At 41.0% G+C, this 26,875-nt stretch overlaps 1 protein-coding gene across 3 annotated transcripts in view; it reads right to left on the bottom strand.

Moving 5' to 3' along the window:
• RIPOR3 (RIPOR family member 3) overlaps positions 1-26,875 on the bottom strand; it is a 183,517-nt gene that overhangs the window by 65,858 nt on the left and 90,784 nt on the right. For 2 of the 3 annotated variants that reach the window (XM_070744624.1, XM_070744626.1), the window contains 7 exons: positions 17,872-18,018; positions 11,506-11,584; positions 9,757-9,780; positions 7,578-7,631; positions 5,931-6,080; positions 3,732-3,795; positions 698-741 (listed from right to left, as the gene is read on the bottom strand). In XM_070744624.1, coding sequence (XP_070600725.1) covers positions 698-741; positions 3,732-3,795; positions 5,931-6,080; positions 7,578-7,631; positions 9,757-9,780; positions 11,506-11,584; positions 17,872-18,018 — 562 coding nt within the window. Of the gene's footprint in view, positions 1-697; positions 742-3,731; positions 3,796-5,930; positions 6,081-7,577; positions 7,632-9,756; positions 9,781-11,505; positions 11,585-17,871; positions 18,019-25,141; positions 25,323-26,875 lie in introns of those variants that run through there. The other variant, XM_070744625.1, reaches the window with a different exon arrangement.

Raw genomic sequence — 26,875 nt, 5'->3', positions numbered from 1 at the left:
AAATGAAATTGGAATAAAATACAGTTTAAAATGAAATTGGAATAAAATACAATAATTTAATATATAGATAAATAAAATATGATAACATATTTCTGTGTCACCCCTACAATCTACCCCAATCTATCTCACGTATGCCGATCTCAACCAAACCATTTTATTTATTCATTCATTCATTCATTCATTCATTCATTCACTCACTCATTCATTCGACTTCCCTAGGATTGCTGCCCAATCCTGAAGGACTCATTTTGCTTAAGTACTGTGCTGTGTTAAATGTTATTTTCAAATTCTGGCTGCACCCCCCACCCCCGGAATGGCCCATTTCCTGACCTTTGGTGGGCCCAATAGGCCTATTTTTCATCCTCCCAAGGCTCCAGAGGCTTCCCTGGAGCTGGGTGAGGACAAAACTGCCCTCCCCTGGCCTCCCCAGTGGCCCTCCGGAGGCCAAAAAGGCCCTCTCAAAGCCTCAACATGAGCCAAAAACCAGCTGGCTGACATGCACATGTGCTGGAGCTGAGCCAAGGCAATGCTCATGTGTCGGCAGGTATGGCACAGGTACCATAGGTTTGCCATCACAGATATAGGATTTCAGGCAGGAGGTTTTTCTTTCCACCAAAGATTGGACCTAGGAACAAATCATCTCCCACTAATACTAATACCCAAGTATCTCTTTTCAATATTTTGCTAAATACTATACCTCATATTGGTCACCTGGACAGAGACGAGCATAACCCACCAATCCTGGATAAAGAAACACAAGAAAACCAAATAAGAACCTAAATTCATAGATTCTGAGAAAAGAAACCAGTAATATCAATTGTTGGTGATCCCAACTAGGTAATCATCCCATCAACTTAATTCTGCAACAATTGCAGTATTTGAGGTCCAGCAAATGAGTTGAAAGGGTAATAGCAACACTCCTCTTTCAACACCTCTCCAGCAAATGAATCCTCCTGATTGTAGTTCATACCAACTTCTTTCTCATCAAAAATATACAAAAATGGGTGATCAAGCCCATTTTTTACGATAGATCTCTCTTCATTCATGAAATGAAGGCCCAGCACGCAGCATGCAGGAAACTGCAGTTTAATGCTTCCAAATGTAAAATAATGCAATTGGGGAAAAGGAATCCTCAATCTGAGTATTGTATTGGCAGTTCCGTGTTAGTAAAAACTTCAGAAGAGAAAGATTTAGGGGTAGTGATTTCTGACAGTCTACTGGCAGAGGGTTGTTGCAGGAGGCTGTCACAGCCAAAAACAGAGCTTGGGAGCCCATTCTAGGTGGTATTGTGCTGAGGACACCACAGGTGGCCCCAAACACAAGTGATGTCATGCTGGCTACACCCCCTAGTCAACCCCCCTCCCAAGCTCAAACACAATCCTGATGTGGTTCTCAATGAAATCAGGTTTGACACCCCTGATCTAGCTTCTGCTCTGGCAATCTCACACTACTGACCAGAGCCTACAAAACCTATACCAGGCCCATCCACGAATATAGCTCATCTGTCTGGAACCCTCACCACATCTCAGACATCAACACTCTCGAAAACGTCCAAAGATACTTCACCAGAAGAGCCCTCCACTCCTCCACCCGAAACAGAATACCCTACGAAAACAGACTAACTATCCTGGATCTTGAAAGCTTAGAACTGCGGCGCCTAAAACAAGATTTAAGTATTGCCCACAAAATCATTCGCTGTAATGTCCTTCCGGTCAACGACTACTTCAGCTTCAACCGCAACAACACAAGAGCATGCAACAGCTTCAAACTCAATGTTAATCGCTCCAAACTTGACTGTAAAAAATATGACTTTAACAATCGAGTCGTCGAAGCGTGGAACTCATTACCTGACTCAATAGTGTCAACCCCCAACCCCCAACATTTCTCCCTCAGACTCTCCTCGATCGACCTCTCCAGGTTCCTAAGAGGCCAGTAAGGGGCGTACATAAGTGCACTGATGTGCCTTTCGTCCCCTGTCCAATTGTCTTTCCTTTCCATTTTATCATATATATTCTCCCCTTCCCACCTACTTCTCTTCCTCTTCACTTCCTATCTTTTATATACCACTTAATGTCTATTCCCTTTCATATGTATTGTATATTGGACAAAGAATAAATAAATAAATAAATAAATAAAAGAAGGATTTCTATCGAGTTTAGAAGAAGGCAATGGCAATCTATAAAGTTGCCATTTTGAGTGGCTCAAAAAATTTACAGAAACCTAAATGCCAGTTAACAATATGTTAAGGTCAGAAGGCATTCCTTTAGTTGCTGAAGAATGTTGAACTTTTACAAATAGATATGGCCAAACCAAAACTCGAAGACGCCAATATTATAAAGGAATTCCTCTTTTTACAATGAAACTGGAATCTGAGATGTGAATTTTATTGACCAAGGAAAACATGAACTGTGAAGCATACTAAATTGTATGTTTAAGAGATAAGTGAATTATTGTTGCCAGTCACAGGCCACTTCTTAAGTATGTACGTAGCCATAAACTAATAAGTGAGATAATATTAGAACTGATGGTTATCAAGAAAATATTTTCAAATGTATGTTGGTACTATATATACTGTGTGCAGTGGTGGGAAACAGGGGAGAACTTCATGCCAAATTGCAAAAGGTGGTAACCCAAAATTTTAGTCTTTGCATTCCATTTTGGGTGAATGGAATGCAAGTGTTGAAGAATTGGTAGTCTGTTGTTAATTCTGGATTTAATCTGTGTTCATCTGGATGCTGATTGCTGATGGGGAAGTGTTTTGAGTTTTTTTGTTCTTTTCACTGATGAAGATACCATATTTTTGGACACACCTTTTTCCTCCCTAAAAGAGGCTAAAAATTTGGGTGTGCCATTCAGCTACTCTGAATGTAGCTTTTTTCAAAGCTTTTTTTTCCAGCCCTAATTAAGTGTTTCTCGATGATGCCAAGTAAAAATATTTCCGGTTTCCTTTCTAGTTTTATTTGTGTTATTTCTTTTATCCAATTTTGTATTTTATGCCAGATTTTTTAAATTTGAGGGCCCGTCCACCACGTGTGGAAGTGTTTGTTTGTTTGTTTGTTTGTTTGTTTATTAGATTTGTATGCCGCCCCTCTCCGGAGACTCGGAGCAGCTTACAACAACAAAACAATACAAATTCAATAGTTAAAAACAATTTAATATCCTTAATATAAAAACAATCATACATCTCATATAGACCATACATAAAGTGGAGATGGCCCAGGGGAATCAATTCCCCCATGCCTGACGGCAGAGGTGGGTTTTAAGGAGTTTGTGAAAGGCAAGGAGGGTGGGGGCAGTCCTAATCTCCGGGGGGAGTTGGTTGGGTCAGGGCCGCCACAGAAAAGGCTCTTCCCCTGGGTCTTGCCAGACGACATTGTTTCGCCGACGGGACCCAGAGAAGGCCAACTTTGTGGGACTTCCATGTTCCATTTTTGTCACCACATCTCAAAAAATTCAGTTTAAGATTTATATACATTTTTGCTAATCTAGCTGGTGGTAGGTGCCATCTATAAATCATGTTTATTATATTTTCTTTATATGTAGTGGCTTTAGTTATTTTATAATTTATTTGCCAAATTTTTCCCACTGGTCTCGATGTATAATATGTCCAATATTCTTTGCCCATCCAATCATATTCCCTTTGACTATTTCCTCTACCATTTTTTATTCTATTAGTAATTTAACTCATGTCATATACCATGTGTTTCATGCGTTTCCACAATTCAGCTCACCTTTCATCTTCAAGTGAAACTCTCCCAAATGTACTTCAAGGGTCCCCTCAATCAAACACATATCCTGAAAGATAAATACAGAGCAGTGAGACTGAGCGTATTCTGGCATTCAAAGGACCTGTTCTTTTCACTCAGCACGATTATTGGCTATTTGATTCAACTCCCTAATTTTGGGAGAGTACAAAGAAGAACAGCTGGCTGACCTGCAACCAAAATTAGAAAAATGCCCTTTCATGGAAGTATAGAACCCCATTTCATTATCATTGAACACATCTCATTATCACTTCTGTAAAACATTTTTTTTAAAAAAAAAGTGTCCTGGAAAGGATGGGATACTTTTTTTAGTTTATTTGAGTAGCCTTGTACTCTGCTGGCTTCAAAAATGCCTTATATCTTTATATGCTCTATCTCTATCTAAGAGTAACACTGATTAAAGCATGATTAAATCTGTGCTTGGAGACAAGGAGAAAAGTACTTTAACAAATTTCTCATCAACGTCATCAAAGTACAATGCCCAAGATTTGGGGATAAAAGTAATTATAACCAGGGTTGAGTTCAGAATTGGGCTACTGCCCGACGGTGGGGGGGGGGACGCACTGGGGTAGCAAAAATGGAGCTCTACCCCAGAGCACCCAATTTGCATTAAAAGATGTTGAAAGAAAATGCAGGGGGTCCCGCATAAGACACGCCCACAGTGTGATAGTAAAAATTTTGGTAGCCCGTCACTGGTCATAATTCATAAGCCACTTTTTTCAGTGTCGGTTAATTTCAAATGGTCATTTAATGAACTGTTGTAAGTCGAGGACTACCTGTTTATTTCACCTTTCTTTCATAACATGCTTCCCCTACAAATTCTCCTTTTACTCCTTCTTGCACCAACTCCATCAGGGAGCACCCCAACTCAGTTACTTAACTCAATGCAAACTCTCTGGGATCCAAACAATGTGAGAAAGCAAGAAGTTCAAACCAGTCTTATTAGGAATGTAGAAGGTAGATATAACACTGAGTCCTTCGGGATTGGGCGGCATAGAAGCAGCGGTGGGCTACTAGCCGGAATGCTAAATTGGGCTTACCGCCACGGCTTGTGAGTGCTTGTGCAACCAGCGCTATTTTGTTTCTGCACCTACAAAGGTAGCAAAATTGCGCAAGGAGCCGCAGGTTCGCCTGTGTTTTGGCATGTCCGGAAGAAAAAAATCGTTGCAGAGACACGGGCGCATCTGCAGCTCCATGCGCGATTTTGCTACCTTCTGTTCTGCTGGGCTCTCTGGTAGGAGCCTCCCGAAAATTCAAGGGTACAAATTTCAGACACACACACATTTGAAAATTCAAAACAATGTTCTTTATCACAAAATCCAAAATAAACTAAGCACTCTTTTTGTATTGCAAAGAGCACTCTTCCCAAAACAACCGGGTAGTCTGTACAATTTCCCTTAAGCAGTCATTCAGTACTTAGCTAGCAGCTGTGAAGAAACTTCACACCCCTTCTTCTTCCAACAAAGTGAGACACACACACACACACACATTGCTCTGCTTTGTTTTCCAAGGCGTCAAAAAGCAACAAAGTCCAGAAAGCACAGGATTTCTGACGAACTCCAATCAGATATTCTTCCACAACGGCCAAACCCATATGCTGCTATTTATAGCAGCAGCCCTAATTACTGGAGCTCCACCCAAACACAGGTGGCCTCACTTATTTCCTGTAATATGTTCTTACTTGGTTTCTTCTACGCATAATTCTGCGCTTGCGTGGGTCCAAAATGTCATCATCTGAATCAAGGGAAGATAAGGGAGATTGACTGTCTGGGCTGTGTGCCAAGCCCTCCTCTGCCGAGTCACTCCCACCTTCTTCTTCGTCCGAGGAAACTAAACTCTGAACTGATTCTGTCGGCAATAACACAGGCCTGTGGCAAGTTGATGTTTCCCCTGCATCCACCTCCCCATTCCCTGGGGCAGGAGCTGGGCCAGAGCCAACCACAACACCTTCACAGGTGAAAAAGCAAAATCGCGCACGGAAGCACTTACGAGCTGCCGCAGCGAACCCAATTTAGCATTCCGGCTAGTAGCCCACTGCTGCATAGAAGTCAAATTAAACAAACAAACAAAGAAATAAATAAATACTTAATTCTCAAAAACAGATTCAATAATGACTTTTGATATCTAACTTGAAGTAGAATCAAGACCATGCAAAAATAGCAGTACCTCTGTACATTCTTGGAGATTTTTGTAGAGTTCTACCAGACTCTCCCTTGATGCTTTAGTGGAAGGAGACAAGGAAAAAGCCTGTTTCATGTTTGAAGCTCCATCTCGCAGTCTACACTGGATGCTGTATGCTTCATATAATTCTTCTACCTTTTAAAGAAAATTACATATCATCGCCATGGCAAGAATGGCCTATGCCCAATACTGGAAAGACAATAAAGCTCCATTGGAAAATGTATTGATTGATAAAATATACAGGTGTGCGGAAATGGACAAACTGACAATAGAACTAAAAGGACAAAATAATTCAGATTATCATAAAGTTTGGACTAAATGGTACAACTGGACCGAAAAAAAGAGACAGACAGTGAGGCAATGTGAAAATAAGACAAAGAAATGGGACAATGAAAACATATGAAATATTGTAAATAGATATGACAATAACAAAGTATTGATTTTGGGTGTAGATCAGTGTAAAAATAACATGATGTTTAAAGACAAAATAAATAAATAAGAAAAGTCCAATCCATTGAATCTCTGATGGCAGAGCACCACAATGATGCAGGATTGAAGCAAGCACAAATTTGCTAAATTTCAATTCCACAGCAGTCAATGGGTCTCAGGGTTTGCAAGCATTCTGTAAGCTAGCCCAATTAAGGTAACTTGGTTTACAAATTGTTGCACTATTGTTACTCTGTTTTGCCCACTTCAAGGTTACAGTTATGATTAGTGATGGGCAAACCGAACATGCACAATTCGGGCCCGTACCGAATTTTGCGGTGTTCGGTATGCCGAACACAAACCTGAAATTTTTTGAAACTTCAGGCAAAGTTCGGGGTTGCGTTCGGCGTTCAGAGCTTTGACGTCACCGGCAGGTTGCTAAGGACTTCAAGGTGATCACTTCCTGGATTCCATAATAAAATAAACATGTTTATTTTTACGTGAAAGGACTGCCCTTTGCTTGCAGTGCCGCTGCGGCGTCCTTTTTCATAAAAATAACAATGTTTATTTTTACGTGAAGACCTCCCTTTGAAGGAGCTGGGGAATCCCTCCCATGAAGAGATTCCGGGGGCGGAGCCTTGACATCACTGGCAGGTTGCTAAGGATGCCAAGGTGATCACTTCCTGGATTCCATGGAATCCAGGAACTGATCACCTTGGCATCCTTAGCAACCTGCCGGTATATGTGACATCAAAGCTCCGCCCCCGGAATCTCTTGGTGGGATTCCCCGTTTGGGTTTGGGTTCAGTTCGGGTTTGACCGAATTTTGCATAAAGTTCGTCCAAAACGTTCCGAACCCGAACACTGTTGGGTTCGCCCATCACTAGTTATGATAATTCTAGTTGTACATGGATAAATCCAGATCTCTACAAAAATATTTCTGTTTTTCTTACTCAAAAAATTTAGCAGGCATGACAGAAAACTGGTTTTACAAGCTAAACATGGGCTGTGTTCAATAATCAGTCTGAATGCAGACATTGAGAAGAAAAAGACTCTCCTTATACAAGGAAACTCATTAAAAGTTTTCGGAAAGTACCTAATACAATTTCCCCACAATCAATCGTAGGGTGTGGGAAGCAAATACTCTCTGTCAAGATTTGTTCATACCAATGCAATAAACTTGCAGTCAGGCAACCCAAACTCTTACCTTGCTTATTTGAAATTCCAGTTTCCTAATATATCTTTCAACGGAGCGGATTTGCTTTGAAAGAACAGAAAAAGATGAGCCAGAAGTTATTAATATAATTCCACATATTGCACTGATTTTTATTATAGAATGTAGTTTCAAGAAGCAGAAACACTTGTTCAAGCAATGTAGGATGTTCCTAATCTGCAAGCATTGATTACATTTGTTATAACTATCACTGGCATATACCAACTAAGATTAAAAAAAGAAAGGAATTAGGGCTTCCCATCACATATCCCAGAAATTGTTATTGTTTCTTTTTTTTTAAAAAAAAATTATTTATTGATTTTAAAAAGAATATTTCTCATATCTTTTTATACAGGTCATAATCTGTATCTATTACATTTTAAATATACCATTCATTGCAATATGTATTCTATTAGGTTGTACACATTCAAATACATATGTATAATAAATAAAGCATAGTACTGTATTAGAAAAGAGGGAAAACAAGGTATTAATAAGCATGAATAGTTTTAGTTTCTGCAACAAAGTAGTAGTTGATCATAAATGTTTATTTCGTTTATCTCTATTACTATTGCTATAGAAGTTGTTATTGTTTCATTCTAATGTTCTGTTACAGTCCAGATCAGCGATGGCGAACCTTTTTTGGTTCACGTGCCAAAAGGGTGCGTACATGTACACCCATTCCCTCCCCACACATGCACAAACCCAAGTTACCTCTGTGCATGTGCACAATCCCCCTCCCCCATCCCTGCGCATGCACATAGACCTCACTGAAGCCTGGGATGGTGAAAAAAATGGCCAAAGAGGCAAAACAAAAGTTCAGAAAAACAGACTTCCAGTTTGCCCATGGGGGTGTTTTTTGCACTCCGGGTCCTTCTCTTCACTAGACTAGCCATGCCCAGTTCTTACAGCCAATCTTCATATGTTTTAGCCCCCAGTCCCCTAATCATCTTGGCTGCTCTTCTTTGCAGTCTTTTTAGAGTCTCAAAATCTTTTTTATAGTGTGGTGAGCAAATCAACTAATCAATTCAATTGATGCTTTATTTATAAATAAAGGTAGGGGGAAAATCTAATAAATAATGAGCCAACCATTGGATTCAATATCATATCTAAAACTCTATCTTTCTATCTTTCTATCTTTCTATCTTTCTATCTTTCTATCTTTCTATCTTTCTATCTTTCTATCTTTCTATCTTTCTATCTTTCTATCTTTCTATCTTTCTATCTTTCTATCTTTCTATCTTTCTATCTTTCTATCTTTCTATCTTTCTATCTTTCTATCTATCTATCTATCGTAGATTTTCACGGGTACAGGTATGCAGGTCTTGGAATATTCGGGTTTCTTCCCATGTAGGTTTTAGCCACTATCACCTACTTCCAAGGGACTCATAATATTAATAATATTATTATGGGCTTCTATAATAATGGGTGGAATAATGAAGCAATGGGTGGAAACTAAATAAGGAGAGAAGTAACTTAGAACTAAGGAAAGATTTCCTGACAGTTAGAACAATTAATCAGTGGAACAGCTTGCCTCCAGAAGTTGTGAATGCTTCAAGACTGGAAGTTTTTAAGAAGATGTTAGATAACCATCTGTCTGAAGTAGTGTAGGGTTTCCTGCCTAACAAGGGGGTTGGACTAAAAGATCTCCAAGGTCCCTTTCAACTCTTGTTATTGTTGTTGTTGTTATTATTATTATTGCTGTTACTGTGCAGCCTAGAATCCTAAATCAATTTTCCTGATTTTAAAGCTAAACAAAAAGAAAAAAACCATTACCGTACAGATATATTTGGATCAATATCCCAGTATTTATGAAACGAGGCTTAAAGCTGATCAAAGACCATAAGATATTTGATTTGAAGAGGAGCCGCCTTCTCTTGACTTCACCGCATTTAGTCCCTATCGCTTCCGTCCATTGTTTAGTACTAAAATCCCATTTCTAACAGATGTTTTCTCATATTGAATGAATCAAGCATGTTAAATTAATAAATGGAAACCTGAATAATGTGTTCCAAATACATAGGGTGTGATTCCTGAAAAGAAAACAGTACATCTCCAGAGACCAACCACCTTCAAGAAGAAAAATAGTCAAGAAAAACAGGTAATAAAAAAAAGAGTGAAGGGGGAGTGTGTCAGAGTTACATTTGCAGCCATTGCCAAGACAATTTCTTACCTTGTCCAAATCATAGTAGAAACCCTGGGGGAAAAATGCAGCAATTTAATCCATGGATCAAATGCAGATCAACTATTCAAGCTCTTTCTAATGAAAGAATCACACGTTGCTGTTCTTAATTTAAAAATAAACACTAATAACTCAAATATTATCAGTTGGTTATATGCCATTTGTTTACATTGCTTGCTTTTACATATTCAATACAGGCAGTCCTCGACTTACAATTGTTCATTTAGTGACCAAAGTTACAACGGTGCCCAAAAAAAGGGACTCATGACCCTTTTTCATACTTATGATCTTTCCAGCATTCCCCATGGTCATGTGATCAAAATTTGGATGCTTGGCAACTGGTTTATATTTTCAGGAGTCCCTAAACTTGGCAACTTTAAGACTTGTGGATTTCAACTCTCAGAATCCTTCAGCCAGCTATGTTTGAAGACCTCTGTTTATGGCAGCTGCAGTGTCCTGGGGTCATGTGATCACCTTTTATATACCATTTTACGACCTTTTGTGACCTTCTGATAAGCAAAATCAACCGGGAATCCAAATTCACTTAACAACTGTGTTACTAACTTAATAATTTCAGGGATTCACTTAAGAGCTTTAGCCTGCATGATAAATCATTGAAGTATACAGTGGTACCTCGACATACAAGTTTAATTCGTTCCAGACCTGAGCTCGTAAGTCAATCAACTCGCATCTTGAATGAATGCCTTTAGACTTTGTTTTTCGTGCCGAGATAACTGGAAGCAAGGAGATTCTTGCGCCACCTAGTGGAAGCTCGGCTCATATCCCGAATTTGAACTCGGGTGTCGAACAGAAATTTCGCTCGCGTCGCAGCTCGTAACTTGGAATACTCGCATGTGGAGCAGCTCGTATTTGTTAATGGAAAAAACATGTACTAATTTACATACTTGAGACAAATTATAGTCTGGTGTATAATCAATAATAATAATAATAATAATAATAATAATAATAATAATAATAATAATTTATTAGATTTGTATGCCGCTAATATAATGCTAATATCTGTATACACTACTATTACTTTAATTTTCTTTGATTTACTTCTGTACTTACTATTGCATTTTATTTTCTAAAAGTGGGAAACGGTAGCAAGAATGGTTGTAAATTGGAGCAAAATTCACTTAACAATGTTTCACATGGTGGTCAAGGACAATCTGTATTATCTTCTTCAGATACCAAATCTAAGGCTAGGGACAAGGTGGGAAGCAGAGGTGGATTTCAGTAGGTTCTGACTAGTTCTGGAGAACTGGTAGCAGAACGTTTGAGTAATTCGGAGAACCTGTAAATACCACTTTTGACTAACGCATCCTCCGCTATTCTCTGCCTCCAGAGTCCCAGCTGAAATGGGGATTTCCCATTTCCCTGTAAAGGTAGCAAAATCGCGCACGGAGCCGCAGGTGCGCCCGTGTTGCAGCATGGATGGAAGCAAAAAACCTCGCTGAAACATCAGCGCACCTGCGGCTCTGTGCACGATTTTGCTACCTCCACAGGTGCAGCAGCAAAATCGCGCTGGCCCTGCAAGAACTTACAAGCCGTGGCAGCAAGTGCAATTTAACCTTCTGGCTCGTAGCCCACCGCTGCTAATGAGTTAGCACAATGTGAAAGTCCAGATGATTGGTTTAGACAATAAGCCATGATTAAGCCAGCCAAGGCTCCTCAACCCACGTGTGACCTCACTCAGTGTCATCTTAATATAAAATTTAAGAAAAAGAAGCTTCTTACCAATCTGGAATTTCTTCTTCTGTCTCGGTGGCATTCTGAGAGATAATCCAGCTCTGTTTGATGCATTTCCAGATATTCACTAAAGGGAAAAATTAGATAAAGACCAGATCAGAGGTGGGTTCCTCCTGGTTCGGACTAGTTCATTGGAACCAGTAGTAAACTCTAGTGATGTCACAATGACATCATGGAACCGGTTTGTTTGGTGATGATTCATGGAGGCTGCCATCTTTTTTATTTTATTTTTATTGTTTTTTTCTTCTACACATGCACAGAAACTGAGTTTCCAGCACTGTGCATGCGGTCGCCATCTTGTTTTTGGCTTGGGGGGGATTTTTTGCCACTGGGCATGCTGAGGCATAGAAAGTGTGCACGCAATCACGAGGCACAGCCACACAGCATGGGAGGAAGTGAACCGGCAGTGAGGTAAGTTAGAATCCACCCCTGGACCTGATCCATTTTAATATAATAATAATAATAATAATAATAATAATAATAATAATAATAATAACAACAACAACAACAACAACAACAACAACAACAACAGAGTTGGAAGGGACACTGGAGGTCTTCTTGGGGGAAAGATCAAAGGCAACATGAGAAAATATTATTTTACTGAAAGAGTAGTAGATCCTTGGAACAAACTTCCAGCAGACGTGGTTGGGAAATCCACAGTAACTGAATTTAAACATGCCTGGGATAAACATATATCCATCCTAAGATAAAATACAGGAAATAGTAAAAGGGCAGACTAGATGGACCAAGAGGTCTTTTTCTGCCGTCAGTCTTCTATGTTTCTATGTTTCTATGTTTCTAGTCCAACCCTCTGCTTAGGCAGGAAACTTCAGACAAATAGTTATCCAACATCTTTTTTAAAACTTCTAATGTTGGAGTATGTATTGACAACTTCTGGAAGCAAGCTGTTCCACTGGCTAATTGTTCTAATTGTCAGGGAATTTTTCCTTAAGTTCTAAGTTACTAGTTTTCACCCATTGCTTCTTGTTCTACCCTCAGGTGCTTTGGAGAATAGGTTAACTACTTCTTCTTTGAGGCAACCACCAAGATATTGGAAGACTACTATCATGTCTCCCTTGTCCTTCTTTTCATTAAACTAGACATACCCAGTTCCTGCAACCATTCTTCATATGTTTTAGCCTCCCCTAATCATCTTTGTTGCTCTTCTCTGTCCTCTTTCTATTCTCTTTCTTTTTCTATTTTCTTTCTATTATCTTTCTTTTCCAGAGGTCAAGTGGGGGGGAGACATTTATTTATTTATTTATTTATTTACTTACTTACTTACTTACTTACTTACTTACTTACTTACTTACTTTACTTACTTATTTTGTCCAGTGCAAATTGAAAGTTAAAGAGAGTAAAAACATGTAGTAGTAAATATCAGGGAAAGGATAGAAGAAAAGATATGAGAATAGAATACATCAATGAAGAGTAGAGGAAAGGATATATGAATGGGAGAAAAAAAAGAAGAGACAATTGGGCAGGGAAAGATATATAAAATATAGGAGAGACAATTGGACAGGGGATGGAAGACACACTAGTGCACTCTCACCACACTTCCATTAAACACAATAGGATCTTAGCTTCAAAGTAGTTTAGCTTTCAGATGTGGGCAGGAGATAACAATCTGTTTATGTACTGTTTTGCAACAGAGCTTCATCCTGTTTATTTTGGTCCCTTACTCTGTGTTGATCCAGACCAGAGGTCTTCAAACTTGGCAACTTTAAGACTTGTGGATTCCAACTCCCAGAATTCTCAAACCAGCATAGCTGGCTGCAGAATTCTGGGAGTTGAAGTCCACAAGTCTTAAAGTTGCCAAGTTTGGGGACCCCTAGTCCAGACACATACTGACTATCACCAGACGTACATCTATAGACACATATGTACATCAGTGCAATAGTTGTAGACACCAACTCCAGCAGCCCGCAAGAATAAAACCCCATTGGCTTGCATTCCTATAAGTTTGTGGGTTAATTTAGACCAGACACAAATAACTTAATTTTCTCCTCATGTATTTAAAAAGGATACAGTCAGCATTATACAAGATGCAAAATCTGAGCAGTTCATTGTGCTTAGATTAAGCAGAGTTTTCTGCTTCCAACTTATTTGAGGGATTTTTCCCCCTTAACCACTGCAGTCCCACCCATCCACCTGAGGCCCATTGTTCCTCTAAAATTCAGCCATTTGATCTTTTGCCAAGACCGTACAGTAATCTCTAAGTCTAATTTAAATATTTCTGCACATAGATGTCCAAAATGCAGTCTAAAAATTTTATTGAGTTGAAAAATTTCCTGGCCATAAATGTGCCAGCTAATATAAATAAAGTAGCTACCTGCATCCAAAGAATGACTTTTCCCAAATGTTTTAACATTCCATTAGTGATTTATTTAGGTCTGAAAGATAGCTTGACATCCATTTGATATACAGTAGGAAAAGAAGAAATGTGCTTGGGTTTTTTTCGTAGAATTAAGTGCAGTGTTCCAAGTGCGGTTACACCTTGGTTTGATATAAAGATACTGACAGTTGTTTGTTAAAATTCCTTTCTTTAAAAAAAGCTATTCCATGCCATTAAAAAAATAAAATAAAAAGAGTATTAGCACTTTTGAACTTTGGTTTACAGAAGACTCCTGAGAATATGGAAGATAGCCAAGAAATTAAAACCAATTGATCTCTGAATAAATCAATCAGAATTTGCTTTTGAGACTCAAATTATCTTATGTCAGACATTCACATTATATGAAGACTCAGCTCTTTGGAAAAGTCTCTAATTTGGAGAAAGGTGGAAGGCAAATAAAGAAAAGGATGACCAAAGGAAGCCTTTGGAGCAGTGATGGGCTGCCAACATTTTTACTACCACACTGTGGGTGTGGCTTATGCATTTTATTTCAACATCTTTCAGTGCAAATTGGGTGCCCTGGGGTGGAGCTCCAAATTTTGCTACCAGTACTGCGTACCTGACCGTACCCATAGCAGCCCATCACTGCTTTGCAGCCTGGGGAGGGTGAAAAACAAGCCGACTGGGCCCGCCAGAAGTTGGGAAACAGGCCATTTCCAGCCTCCAGCGACCGGTTAGGTCCCACAGAGTGGGCCTTCTCCAGGTCCTGTCAACAAAACAATGTTTTTTGGTGGGGCCAAGGGGAAGAGCCTTCTCTGTGGCGGCCCCTGCCCTCTGGAACCAACTCCCCCCGGAGATTAGAATTGCCCCACCCTCCTTGCCTTTCGTAAACTCCTTAAAACCCACCTCTGACGTCAAGCATGGGGGAACTGAGACATCTCCCCCTGCCTATGTAGTTCTAGTGCATGATATGACTGCATGTATGTTTTTTATATTGGGGTTCCTTGCTTTTAGATTTTTTAAATGTGTAATTGTTATCTTAGATTTTAATTATTAGATTTGTCAATATATATTGTTTTTGTCAATGTTGTGAGCCGCCCCGAGTCTGTGGAGAGGGGCGGCATACAAATATAATAAATACAATACAATAATAATGATAATGATAATGATAATGATAATAATAATAATAATAATAATAATAATATAATAATAATAATAATTATTATTATTATTATTATTATTATTATTATTATTATGTCAGTACAACACAGCAAACGAGATCACTATGCTGGATTTCGTATTTCATCACCAGTCGGGTGCTTCCCAAGCACCTATTATTATTATTATTATTATTTATTAGATTTGTATGCCACCCCTCTCCAAAAACTCGAAGCGGCTCACAACAGGAATACAAAATACAAATCCAATGATTAAAAAAAGCAAAACAGTTAAAAACCCTTGATTAAAAACACTCATACAACCCAAACCATACCTAAAACGGAGCGGCCTAGAGGAATTAATTTTCCCATGTCTGGCGGCAAAGGTGGGTTTTTAGGAGTTTGCGAAAGGCAAGGAGGGTGGGGGCAGTCCTAATCTCCAGGAGGAGTTGATTCCAGAGGGTCAGGGCCGCCACAGAGAAGGCTCTTCCCCTGGGTCCCGCCAGACGACATTGTTTTGTCGATGGGACCCCGGATAAGGCCAACTCTGTGGGACCTAATCGGTCGCTGCGATTCATGCGTCAGAAGGCGGTCCCGAAGGTATTCTGGTACGATGCCATGAAGGTCTTTATCTGTCATAACCAACACTTTGAATTGCGACCGGAAACTGATCAGCAACCAATGCAGACTGTGGAGTGTTGATGTGACATGGGCATATCTGGGAAAGCCCATGATTGCTCTTTGAAGAGTGTTTGGAAACTTCAGATCATGCAGAATGCAGCTGCGGGAGCAATCATGGGCTTTCCCAGATATGCCCTCGCAACTGCATTCTGCATGATCTGAAGTTTCCAAACACTAATTCAAAGGAGCTCCATATAGAGAGCATTACAGTAGTATAGATAATAGAATATCTAATATCATTATCATCATTATCAATAACTCATATCTGAATATCTAATATCACCATCTTCATCATCATCAATAACTCATATCTAATGACCTAGGTGCCAGAGCCCATTACAACAATGTTGTCAAAAAGGCATTAAAATTTATTACTCTAATCTTGTGTAGCTTCTTCTCTGGCAATATTACACTGCTAACCAGAGCGTACAAACATTTCCCAGACCAATCCTCAAATGCAGCTCACCTGTCTGGAACCCGCACTGCATATCAGACCACAAGGGGGGACATGATTGAAACATTTAAATATGTTAAAGGGTTAAACAAGGTCCAGGAGGGAAGTGTTTTTAATAGGAAAGTGAACACAAGAACAAGGGGACACAATCTGAAGTTAGTTGGGGGAAAGATCAAAAGCAACATGAGAAAATATTATTTCACTGAAAGAGTAGTAGATCCTTGGAACAAACTTCCAGCAGACGTGGTAGATAAATCCACAGTAACTGAATTTAAACATGCCTGGGATAAACATATATCCATCCTAAGATAAAATACAGAAAATAGTATAAGGGCAGATTAGATGGACCATGAGGTCTTTTTCTGTCGTCAGACTTCTATGTTTCTATGTTTCTATTAATACAATTAAGAGAGTCTGGAAATATTTCACAAGAAGAGTCTTCCACTCCTCTACTCACAACATAATACTTATTCCAGTGTTTCCCAACCTTGGCAACTTGAAGATATCTGGACTTCAACTCCCAGAAGTCCAAATATCTTCAAGTTGCCAAGGTTGGGAAACACTGCTTTATTCCACCAGACATGAAATTTTGGGCCTCACACACATCCTTTTTGTTTTGTTTTGTTTTTTTGATGTTTCCATTTTCTGGGAATCATGAGTGGATTGCACTTACCATCATACTGGTATGCTGCATGTGCATCCTCTTGATTTGGGTGTGCACACACATGCGCCCCACATGCAACTTTGCTTCTGCACATGCGCAGCAAAATCTCTCAAGGGGACGTGTGCGCATGCATGCGTAATTTCGGCAATTTTTTGCTTCCAAGCATGGAAAAATAAGTGAAATCAAGCACATGCACGCGTACTGTTGCAAGATTTTGCTTTTGCACATGTGCAGGAAGCAAACAACCCCCCCCCCAAATTCAGGTAAAAAGATGGCAGCGCCAGAAGGACCTTCACCGGAGAGGTCACACGCAAATTGTACAATCTGGCGGTCGCTACCGGAACAGAGTCACCTACCTCACAAGTAGCAACCAACCACTGCTAGGAATCAAGTTGGGTCAAATGATTTCACTATCTATATTGTGTATCATCAGAGGTGGCTTCTTGGTTGAAATTCATGTACTTATTCTCCATTCTGGCACTGGACCAGATTATCTCCGGGACCGCCTTCTGCCGCACGAATCTCAGCGAACGATTAGGTCCCACAGAGTGGGCCTTCTCCGGGTCCCATCAACTAAACAATGTTGTTTGGCAGGACCCAGGGGAAGAGCCTTCTCTGTGGTGGCCCCGGCCCTCTGGAACCAACACCGCACAGAGATCAGAATTACCCCCACCCTCCTTGCCTTTCTTAAGCTCCTTAAAACCCACCTCTGCCGTCAGGCATGGGGAACTGAGATATTCCTTTCCCCCTAGGCCTCTACAGTTTATGCATGATATGTCTGTATGTATATCTGGTTTTGATAATAAGGGTTTTTTAGTTGTTTTATTATTGGATTGCTACATACTATTTTTATCACTGTTGTTAACCGCCCCGAGTCCACGGAGAGGGGCAGCATACAAATCCAATCAATCAATCAATAAACAAACAAAGAAATAAACAAAGAAACAAATAAATTAAATAAATAAATGAATAAATTTTGGTGAAATTAAATAAGATTAAAGCATAAGAAAATATTGCAAATTCCCTCCAAAGACATACAACGGATTTTGGAAACGGTTCTTACTTAAACCCCTTCTTCAAAGCTTCAAAAATCTTCTTTACTTGTTGCGGTTTGGGATCGGAGAGGACGGCCCCTTTCTGGAGAGAGGAATACATCTTGGCAGATTTTACGGACATTTTGGATCTTGTGGATCCTTTGTTGAGAGATTTTCTGTAAAAACAGCAGTGAAAGGATGACATTAGAGGTAACTGACCAATGTTTGTTTCCTTTATAAGCCGTTGTAAAGGGAAGCAAATCCCAATCAATAAATGTTCATGAGAAACACAATGGCAGTAACTCTGAGAAAAGCCTTGCCTGTCTAAAGTCTGGACAAGTGATTCGTGTATAAAATAGGAGAGGTGCTTTGATGACATGGTCACAGACATCATTTTGACCTTGTTGACTTTTCCACAGACCCAGAACTTGAGTCTTCCCACATTCACTAGAGTTTACTCATGTAGGCATTGGTTCATACTATACCAGTGTTTTTCAACCTTTTTTCTTCAGGGGAACCCTTTGGTGTTGTCACATTTCTGGAAGAACCCTGGTTGAAAAACACTGCCTTAAGCTGTACATCCTGAAACTGAAACAGAATTCTTTTATTGGCCAAGTGTGATTGGACACAGAAGGAATTTGTCTTTGGTGCATATGCTCTCAATGTACATTAAAAACATACATTTGTCAAGAATCATGAGGTACAACACTTAATGACTGTTATGGGGGTCAAATAAGCAATCAAGAAACAATCAATATAAATCATAAGAATATAAGCAACAAGTTACACTCACAGTCATAAGGGGGAGATCGGTGAGAGGAATGATGAGAAGACTAATAGTAATAGTAATGCAGCCTTAAAGGATGGAGGCAGAATCAGCAAGTGCTGCTACCGCGTGGGGGTCTGTGGCGGGGATGGGACTTTTTGCCTCTGCCAGTTGGATGAAGCTCTTTCCTCCGCAGCAGCTGATCGGCCGCTGCCTTCACTCCCTCGCCCAAAGGCCCCTAGCTCTTGGCCCCAGCCCTTTGGTCACAAAAATCCAAATTCAGCCACAGCCTTTTGGCCACATGGGACACTTCGCCACAATCCAATCAGAACAGTTGTTACAAAATGCTACTTTTGGAAGGCAAGAATGGGACAGTTTGCTCTTTCATACACAAACACACACATTGAATGATAGAGATGGAAGGGACCTCGGTGGCCATCTAATCTGACCCCCCTTCTCATTCAGGAGACTTACAGAATGATAGCGAGGGAAGGAAACTTGGTGGCCATCTAGTCTGACCCCCCTTCTCATTCAGGAGACTTACACAATGATAGAGAGGGAAGGTACCTTGGTGGCCATCTAGTCTGACCCCCTTCTCATTCAGGAGACTTACAGAATGATACAGAGGGAAGGGACCTCGGTGGCCATCTAATCTGACCCCCCTTCTCATTCAGGAGACTTACAGAATGATACAGAGGGAAGGGACCTCGGTGGCCATCTAATCTGACCCCCCTTCTCATTCAGGAGACTTACAGAATGATAGAGAGGGAAGGGACCTCAGTGGCCCTCTAGTCTGACCCCCCCTTCTCATTCAGTGGCTGCAGAGTAGCAGAGAGAGGGTGAGAAAGAGAGAGAGAGAAAGAGGCTGAGCTGTGTACCCTTGCCGGGAGTGCCGGGCTTGAGTGGTGCAATAAGCGGAGGCCATTCACTCCATTCCACCCGCTTTCCGTGCCCATTTTTTGGGCTGATGGGAGGGTTGGAGTGAAGGCAAAGCCAGAGCAGATGCCTTCCGCTCCAACTTCAGCTCCTCCTGCCCTTTCAGGCCCCGAGCATGAGGGGAGTAGTACGGTGTGCTCTCTTACAGTGCCCTGCACAGGAAAAAGGGAGATAATGAGTTGGCCGCTTGGCTGAGCACAGCAGCATGTATGCAAGTGTGGGAAGGAGGTGGGAGGAGGAGCGGGAGAGAACCTTGAGCCACCTGGCACACCTCGGCCCTGGACTGGGAAGCTCCATGTCAGAGGTACCACTGTTGCTCCCGCCTCCTCCTCTTCCTCCTTCCCCTCCTGCCCCTGTAGCCTGTACTTTGGCCCCACTGCTGCAGCAAGGGACTAGAGGGGCGCTGCTGCTGCTTTCAGTGCCAATGCCGCCAACACTGCCACTCCTCCTCCTGCTTGGTGGTGGCTGCTGCTGATGAGCATGATTGATCTGCCGGACACAAGATGGAGGAAGAGGCTGCCCCACTGAAGAAGTGGGCAGGATTGAAGTGGGGACTTGCTTTGCCTTTGCCTTTGCCCCGGCCTCTGCCCCTGCCCCTGCCCTGCCCTGCCCTGCCCTGCCCTGCCCCTGCCCTGCCCTGCCGTGACCTGTCCTGCCCTGCCCTGCCCTGCCTTGCCCTTGCCTTGCCCTGCCCTGCCCCTGCCCTGCCCTGCCCTGCCCCTGCCCTGCCCTGCCCTGCCCTGCCGTGACCTGTCCTGCCCTGCCCTGCCCTGCCCTGCCCTGCCCTGCCCTGCCTTGCCCTTGCCCTGCCCTGCCCTGCCCTGCCCTGCCCTGCCCTGCCCTGCCCTGCCCTGCCCTGCCCTGCCCTGCCCTGCCTTGCCTTGCCTTGCCTTGCCTTCTTATTAAGTCGCAGAACCCTTGGCTGGCCCTTGCGGAACCCTTGGGTTCCGGGGAACCCTGGTTGAAAAACACTGTTTTAGACAGACACCTAACTGTTATCATCTAACAGTTTCTTGGATAAAAAGTGAAACCTTTTCAAAGGTGAAAAAAAGTCTAGTTGCCTTTTAGAAAAAGCCCCTTTGAGATAACCATTATCTGGATGACTGAGAAACTTCATAGATTTATCATCCAAATACTTCCCATATTTATTCTATGATAAGAGATAAGAAGCCAGTGGAGAGTTACTAGCATTTATGTCTAAGTAATTGGTAAAGGTTTCCTATTCAGTTGTATCCAACTCTAGGATAGGATGTTTTTAGCTGAGGAAGCCAGCATTGTCTGAAGACCTTTCTGTGGTCATGTGGCCATCATAATTCTACCTCGAGGTACACAGAATGCTGTTAACTTGTTAGGATATTCATGAACTGGGAGAGCCATGTTAATAAGGTTAGCCAATGAATAGGCATAGCAACTAAGTCAGCCAATGGGAGCTAACCATTTCTTAGTCTGTGCAGAGAATCGAAACTGGGAATTTAAGCTTAAGGCTAGGTGTAGCTCAGTCCTTTCTGCTCTCTTGTCCACTCTGTGCTTGTCTGCTGCTGAAATGAAACTAACTGTTCTCTGCTACCTATAACTGGTATTATAAAATTTACTTCATCTATATTCTTGTTTATAAAGAAGTTATTGTATCCAGCTGAATCAATCATCTGTATTTTTGGTTTTGAAACAAACTTTAATATACAGTACTGCATTTTTCGGTGTATAAGATGCACCTTTTTCCTCCCTAAAAGAGGCTGATAATTAGGGTGCATAGTATACGCTGAATGTAGCTCCCCCCTCCCCCCCAGCCTTAACTAGCTGCTAACAATCTTCCCAACTCTTACCTTGCAGGCTTTTTCAATGAATAATGTTTTCCATGCCCTAAATCTTTGCAGGGTTTTTTTCATTATTCCAACTTGCTCCGAGTTAGTTTCTTTTCAGCCCTAACCAGGTTCTAAGGACGGTCACAGTTCTTACTGGCTTGCAAGCTCTTTCATTGTTACTCTCTCAGAATAAAAAAAAAGTTAATCCCTTAACCAGGGTATAATATAATGTGCTGGAGCCGACCAGACTAAAGACGCTAGACAGATGAATACCTGGTAAGCAGATTCTTTTTTTTTTATTTTCCTCCCCAAAAACTAAGGTGCGTCTTATCTTCCAGGGCATCTTATAGAATAGAATAGAATTTTTTATTGGCCAAGTGTGATTGGACACACAAGGAATTTGTCTTGGTGCATATGCTCTCAACGTACATAAAATAAAATATACATTTGTCAAGAATCATGTGGTACAACACTTAATGATTGTCATAGGGGTCAAATAAGCAATGAAAAAGCAATATTAATAAAAATCTTAGGATATACGCAACAAGTTACAGTCATACAGTCAACATGGGAGGAAATGGGTGATAGGAATGATGAGAAAAACTAGTAGAATAGAAGTGCAGATTTAGTAGAAAGTCTGACAGTGTTGAGGGAATTATTTGTTTAGTAGAGTGATGGCGTTCGGGAAAAAACTGTTCTTGTGTCTAGTTGTCTTGGTGTGCAGTGCTCTGTAGCGACGTTTTGAGGGTAGGAGTTGAAACAATTTGTGTCCAGGATGTGATGGGTCAGTAAATATTTTACCCGCCCTCTTTTTGACTCGTGCAGTATACAGGTCCTCAATGGAAGGCAGATTGGCAGCAATTGTTTTTTCTGCAGTTCTGATTATCCTCTGAAGTCTGTGTCGGTCCTGTTGGGTTGCAGCACCAAACCAGACAGTTATAGAGGTGCAGATGACAGACTCAATGATTCCTCTGTAGAACTGAATCAGCAGCTCCTTGGGCAGTTTGAGCTTCCTGAGCTGGCGCAGAAAGAACATTCTTTGTTAGTCTAAAAAATACAGTACCTTCCCACTGAAGTGGTACCTATTATCTACTAACATTTGTGTGCTTTCAAATGGTCAGATGGGCAGGAACTGGGGCAAATAACAGGAGCTCACTCCGTTGTGCAAATGTCAGGTCTCAAATCTGGGCTGTCAGTTTTCCAGCTGAAGAACTCAGCATCTTCAACTTCTGAGCCTTCACACCCCCTTCTAGACAAGCTAAAATCACAGCAGGTGCACAAGGAACTGACCTTGACTAATCTCTGAACAGTTAAGCAAGTTCACACCTGATGAATCCTTGGATCCAAGATTGCTAAGAAGTAACACAGCTGTGGACTAAAATTGGAAGTGGAAGAAGAGAACATGCTGGAGGAAAGCAGTGGCAAGACACATGTTATCCACCAGAGAACAATAAAAAACACATTGCCCCAACTTGCAGTAATAAATTGGTATCTGAGGAAATAAAAAGCCAATTTATTGCAAAGCCACCAGAGTTTCTTTTTTAGGTTATACTGAACAGATGTATGTTTAAACTTTAAACTAACATTTTACTTGGCAAGTGAAAATATTTCTCTGTAATGGCACCCTTTTTAAAAGTCTTAAATGCAGCATTTCACTTCTATCAGCACATTGAATCAGATAGCTCCAATAAACAGGTGAGAACTAGGAAAGATAAAAGCAGTTATATGTGGATTGTAAAATATTCTGCTATGCAATCTGTTTTCTACTGCCGGATTATCCTGAATGTTTCAGATACAGGTCCTCGATATGTGATCATGATTGAGCCCAATTTTTCTGTTACTAAACAAGAGAATTAAGTGAGTTTTGCCCCATTTTATGACCTTTTTTACCCTAAATGTTAAGTGAATCATGCAGTTGTTAAATGAATTAGACTTCTCACATTGACTTTGCATTGTTTCTCCAGGTAGCTTACTGAGTTACTTTGGCCCAACCTCACAAGCTTTTTGTTGTGGAATAAAATGAAAGGTGTCTCTAAGCTCTTGGTTTAAAGATGGATGATAATTCTTTTTTTAAAAAAGTTTTTTTAATTTTTCTCCACATTTATGTCAGTTATAACATTACAACGCACCATATATTATGACCATATAGCCAAACAGTCCTTCATTTGATTTAAATTTAGATCCTATTATTATTAATCAGTCTGTTCCTCCTCTCTCTCTGCACTCTCTTCTCTCCCTCTTTCCCAACTACATTCTAACACCTTCCCTCCCCGTTTCTACCTCCTCCTCCTCTTTCTCTTCTCCTCTTCTTTTCCTCTCCATCTATTTCCCCTCTTCCCTTCTATATCCTTCCCTGAATGGTCTAGTTCAGGGGGAGGCAAAGTCGGCTCTTCTATGGCATATGGACTTCCACTCCAAGAATTCCCGAGCTTGCCTGATTGGCTCAGGAATTCTGGGAGTTGAAGTCCACAAGTCATAGAAGAGCCGACTTTGCCTACCCCTGGTCTAGTTCTATTCCATCATGTACTTTATATTGTTTTTTAAATATTGTGATTATTGTGAGCTGCCCAGTGTCCTATTGGAGTTGGGTGGCATATAAATGTCAACAACAACCACAACTACAACAATAATAATAGTAACAGCAAACTGATAATTTCTATTTTTCTTCTTAACCTCATATTTATATTTCTACAATTATATCTTATTTTAGGTATATGTCATTTCTTTAATGCTGCCTCCTAAACTAGTTGTGTTATCTGGATTAACCAAGTTGTTTCACATTCTTTCTGTTCCTTTTATCCTTGATTACAGTCTCTAACTGTTGTGTTTGTTTTAAAATATTCGCAGAAAATCTGCGATTGGTTAAGACGCGGCTATTCAGAAAATAGCCGCGAAAGTTAAATGTGTGTCAGTTGGGAAAAGCCCGCGTTAAAAATGAGTATAAAAGGGCAACGGGTTAGCCGTTGCCCTCATTCCGGCAAATCTACCGTTCCAGTGCTTGTAATCTCTCTTGCCATGAATAAACCAGTTTGATTTAAACTACCGGAGTCCTGACTTTTCAGTGGCGACGAGGAGGTCGAACTCCCGCTAACGCAGCCATGAACTCGGCCATGGCTCCACCGCCGCCTGTATTCAACTCCGAGACGGAAGCTTGGACCTCGTATATGTCCAAATTCACATTTTTCCTGAAAGCGAGCAATCTACATGACGCCGATGACGAGAGGAAGAAAGCCATATTCCTCGCTTATTGCGGCACAGAAGTCTACAGCCTAGCCTCTACCCAATTTCCCCAACACTTAGTAATAATTTGAATCTTCCTTTTATTTGATTCTCAGATGGATGATAATTCTAATGAATAAATAAATAAATCACAATAAGTACTTCCAAAGAAGCAGTCATATCTAGTTGGAAATACATTAAATCAAAGTAGCAAATCACTTTTTTCTTTGTTAAAAGATAAACTTCTTGCTGAAAAAACCCAGCTCTTTCACTCTTTTTTCCATTTTTTTAAAAAAGAAGACAGTATCACCTCAAATTTATTTAAATATTTAGCCAACTTCCTTTTGATTTATAACTCTTACAGAGTATTTGGCTCTTTAAGTTTCTGCCCTCTCTGATAAATTAATTACTTTTTTAGCCTTTAAAACAGAGCACAGAACAAGCTGTACGGATTCAAAAACCATGTGAAAATCCAACTTGAAACAAACAAATCAACTTAAATCCCAATTATCTTCCTCTGCAGCCTAGTTCTTACTAAATAAAACAGAGAAACACAGCTGAATATTCTTCACCTACCTGGATAAAACTGTGATTTTCAGTCGAAGATTTTCTTATAAAATTTGTTCCTTAGTCACTTGTGACCATGGTTAAATTTCTTTTTAATCCTATATTTGCTTGTTCAAAAGTTTTATCATTCCTCTCTGAGGTCAATAGGTTGTTTTACTGCAACCACATTCTTATTGGTTAATCAAAGCATATCTGCTAGAATAGACACAGCTGGAAAATACTAAGAGGCTACAGAAGAGAAGAGTTTGGTGGCTCAATCTTAGCCAGGCTTATTCAAAATAAGTTTCACTTCCAGAAAAGGGAGGGGGGAGAACAAAGAACTGAAATATACACAATGGATAAGTTCACACATTGATGTAATCAAGGTTAATAGAACAAACAACTTAGTGGAATATGTGAATCCAGATTTTATAGCTTGTTTTACAAGTGTGGCTGGGTGTGCCTTCAACTCAGTCAATTCCTTGCAAATGCTTAGGTGTTGTAAATAATACCCTTCTGGGTTTGGTTCCAAGTGGAGAAAAAGACCCTGGACTCATGGAGGTTTATTGGATTTATTTATTTATTGGATTTCTAGGCCAACCTTCTCCAGCGGACTCAGGGCAGCCCACACAATAAAATCAATACAAAAGTACAAATGTAAGGAACCCAATATAAAATCTAATCTAAAACCCCCAAACAATTAAAACCATTCATCAAAAATCCAATCACAATCATTCACTTATGCTATCAGCTGGAGCAGGGTGGCAATACTCAACAGGCCCAGGTCTGCCAGCAAATATGTGTTTTTAGAACCTTGCAAAAGGCAAGGAAGGTGGGAGTGGTCTGAGTCTCTGGGGGGAGTTGATTTCAAAGGGCCAGAGCTTATTATTATTATTATTATTATTATTATTATTATTATTATTATTTATTGGATTTGTATGCCGCCCCTCTCCGTAGACTCGGGGCGGCTAACAACAGTGGTAAAAACAACATGTGACAATCCAATACTAAAGCAGCTAAAAACCCTTATTTTAAAACCAATCATACATACAAATGTACCATACATAAATTGTAGAAGCCTAGGGGGAAAGAATACAGTGATCCCCCGCTCTTTGCGAGGGTTCCGTTCCAGGACCCCCCGCAACGAGCGGGTTTTCGCGAAGTAGCGCTGCGGAAGTAAAAACACCATCTGCGCATGTGCAGAGGGTGTTTTTACTTCCGCAGCGCTAGCGAGGAGCCTAAGATTGGGGGCGGCGCGGGTGTTTTAAAACATCCCCGCCGACATGAGGGGCTCGCTAGCACACCCCCAAACCCGGGTTGGGGGTTCGGGGGTGTGCTAGCGAGCCTCCCATGTCGGCGGGGATGTTTTAAAACACCCGCGCGACTTTCCAATGAGTCCCGAAGACAAACGCGTTGTCTTCGGGACTCATTGGAAAGTCGCGCGGGTGTTTTAAAACATCCCCGCCGACATGGGAGGCTCGCTAGCACACCCCCGAGCCCCCAACCCGGGTTTGGGGGGTGCTAGGAAGCTCCCATTGTTGGCGGAGACCTTTTAAAACACTCGCGCGGCTTCCAAACCGAGTCCTGAAGCCAAGCGCAGAAGTTCGTCTTTGGCGCTTGGCTTCAGGACTCGGTTTGGAAGCCGCGCGAGTGTTTTAAAAGGTCTCCGCCAACAATGGGAGCTTCCTAGCACCCCCCAAACCCGGGTTGGGGGCTCGGGGGGGGTGCTAGGAAGCTCCCATTGTTGGCGGAGACCTTTTAAAA

Source organism: Erythrolamprus reginae, chromosome 3 (genome assembly GCF_031021105.1).
Source record: "Erythrolamprus reginae isolate rEryReg1 chromosome 3, rEryReg1.hap1, whole genome shotgun sequence".
Lineage (NCBI taxonomy): Eukaryota > Metazoa > Chordata > Lepidosauria > Squamata > Dipsadidae > Erythrolamprus > Erythrolamprus reginae.
Note: the sequence above shows the minus strand (reverse complement) of the source record. Positions and strands in the feature narration are given on the sequence as shown.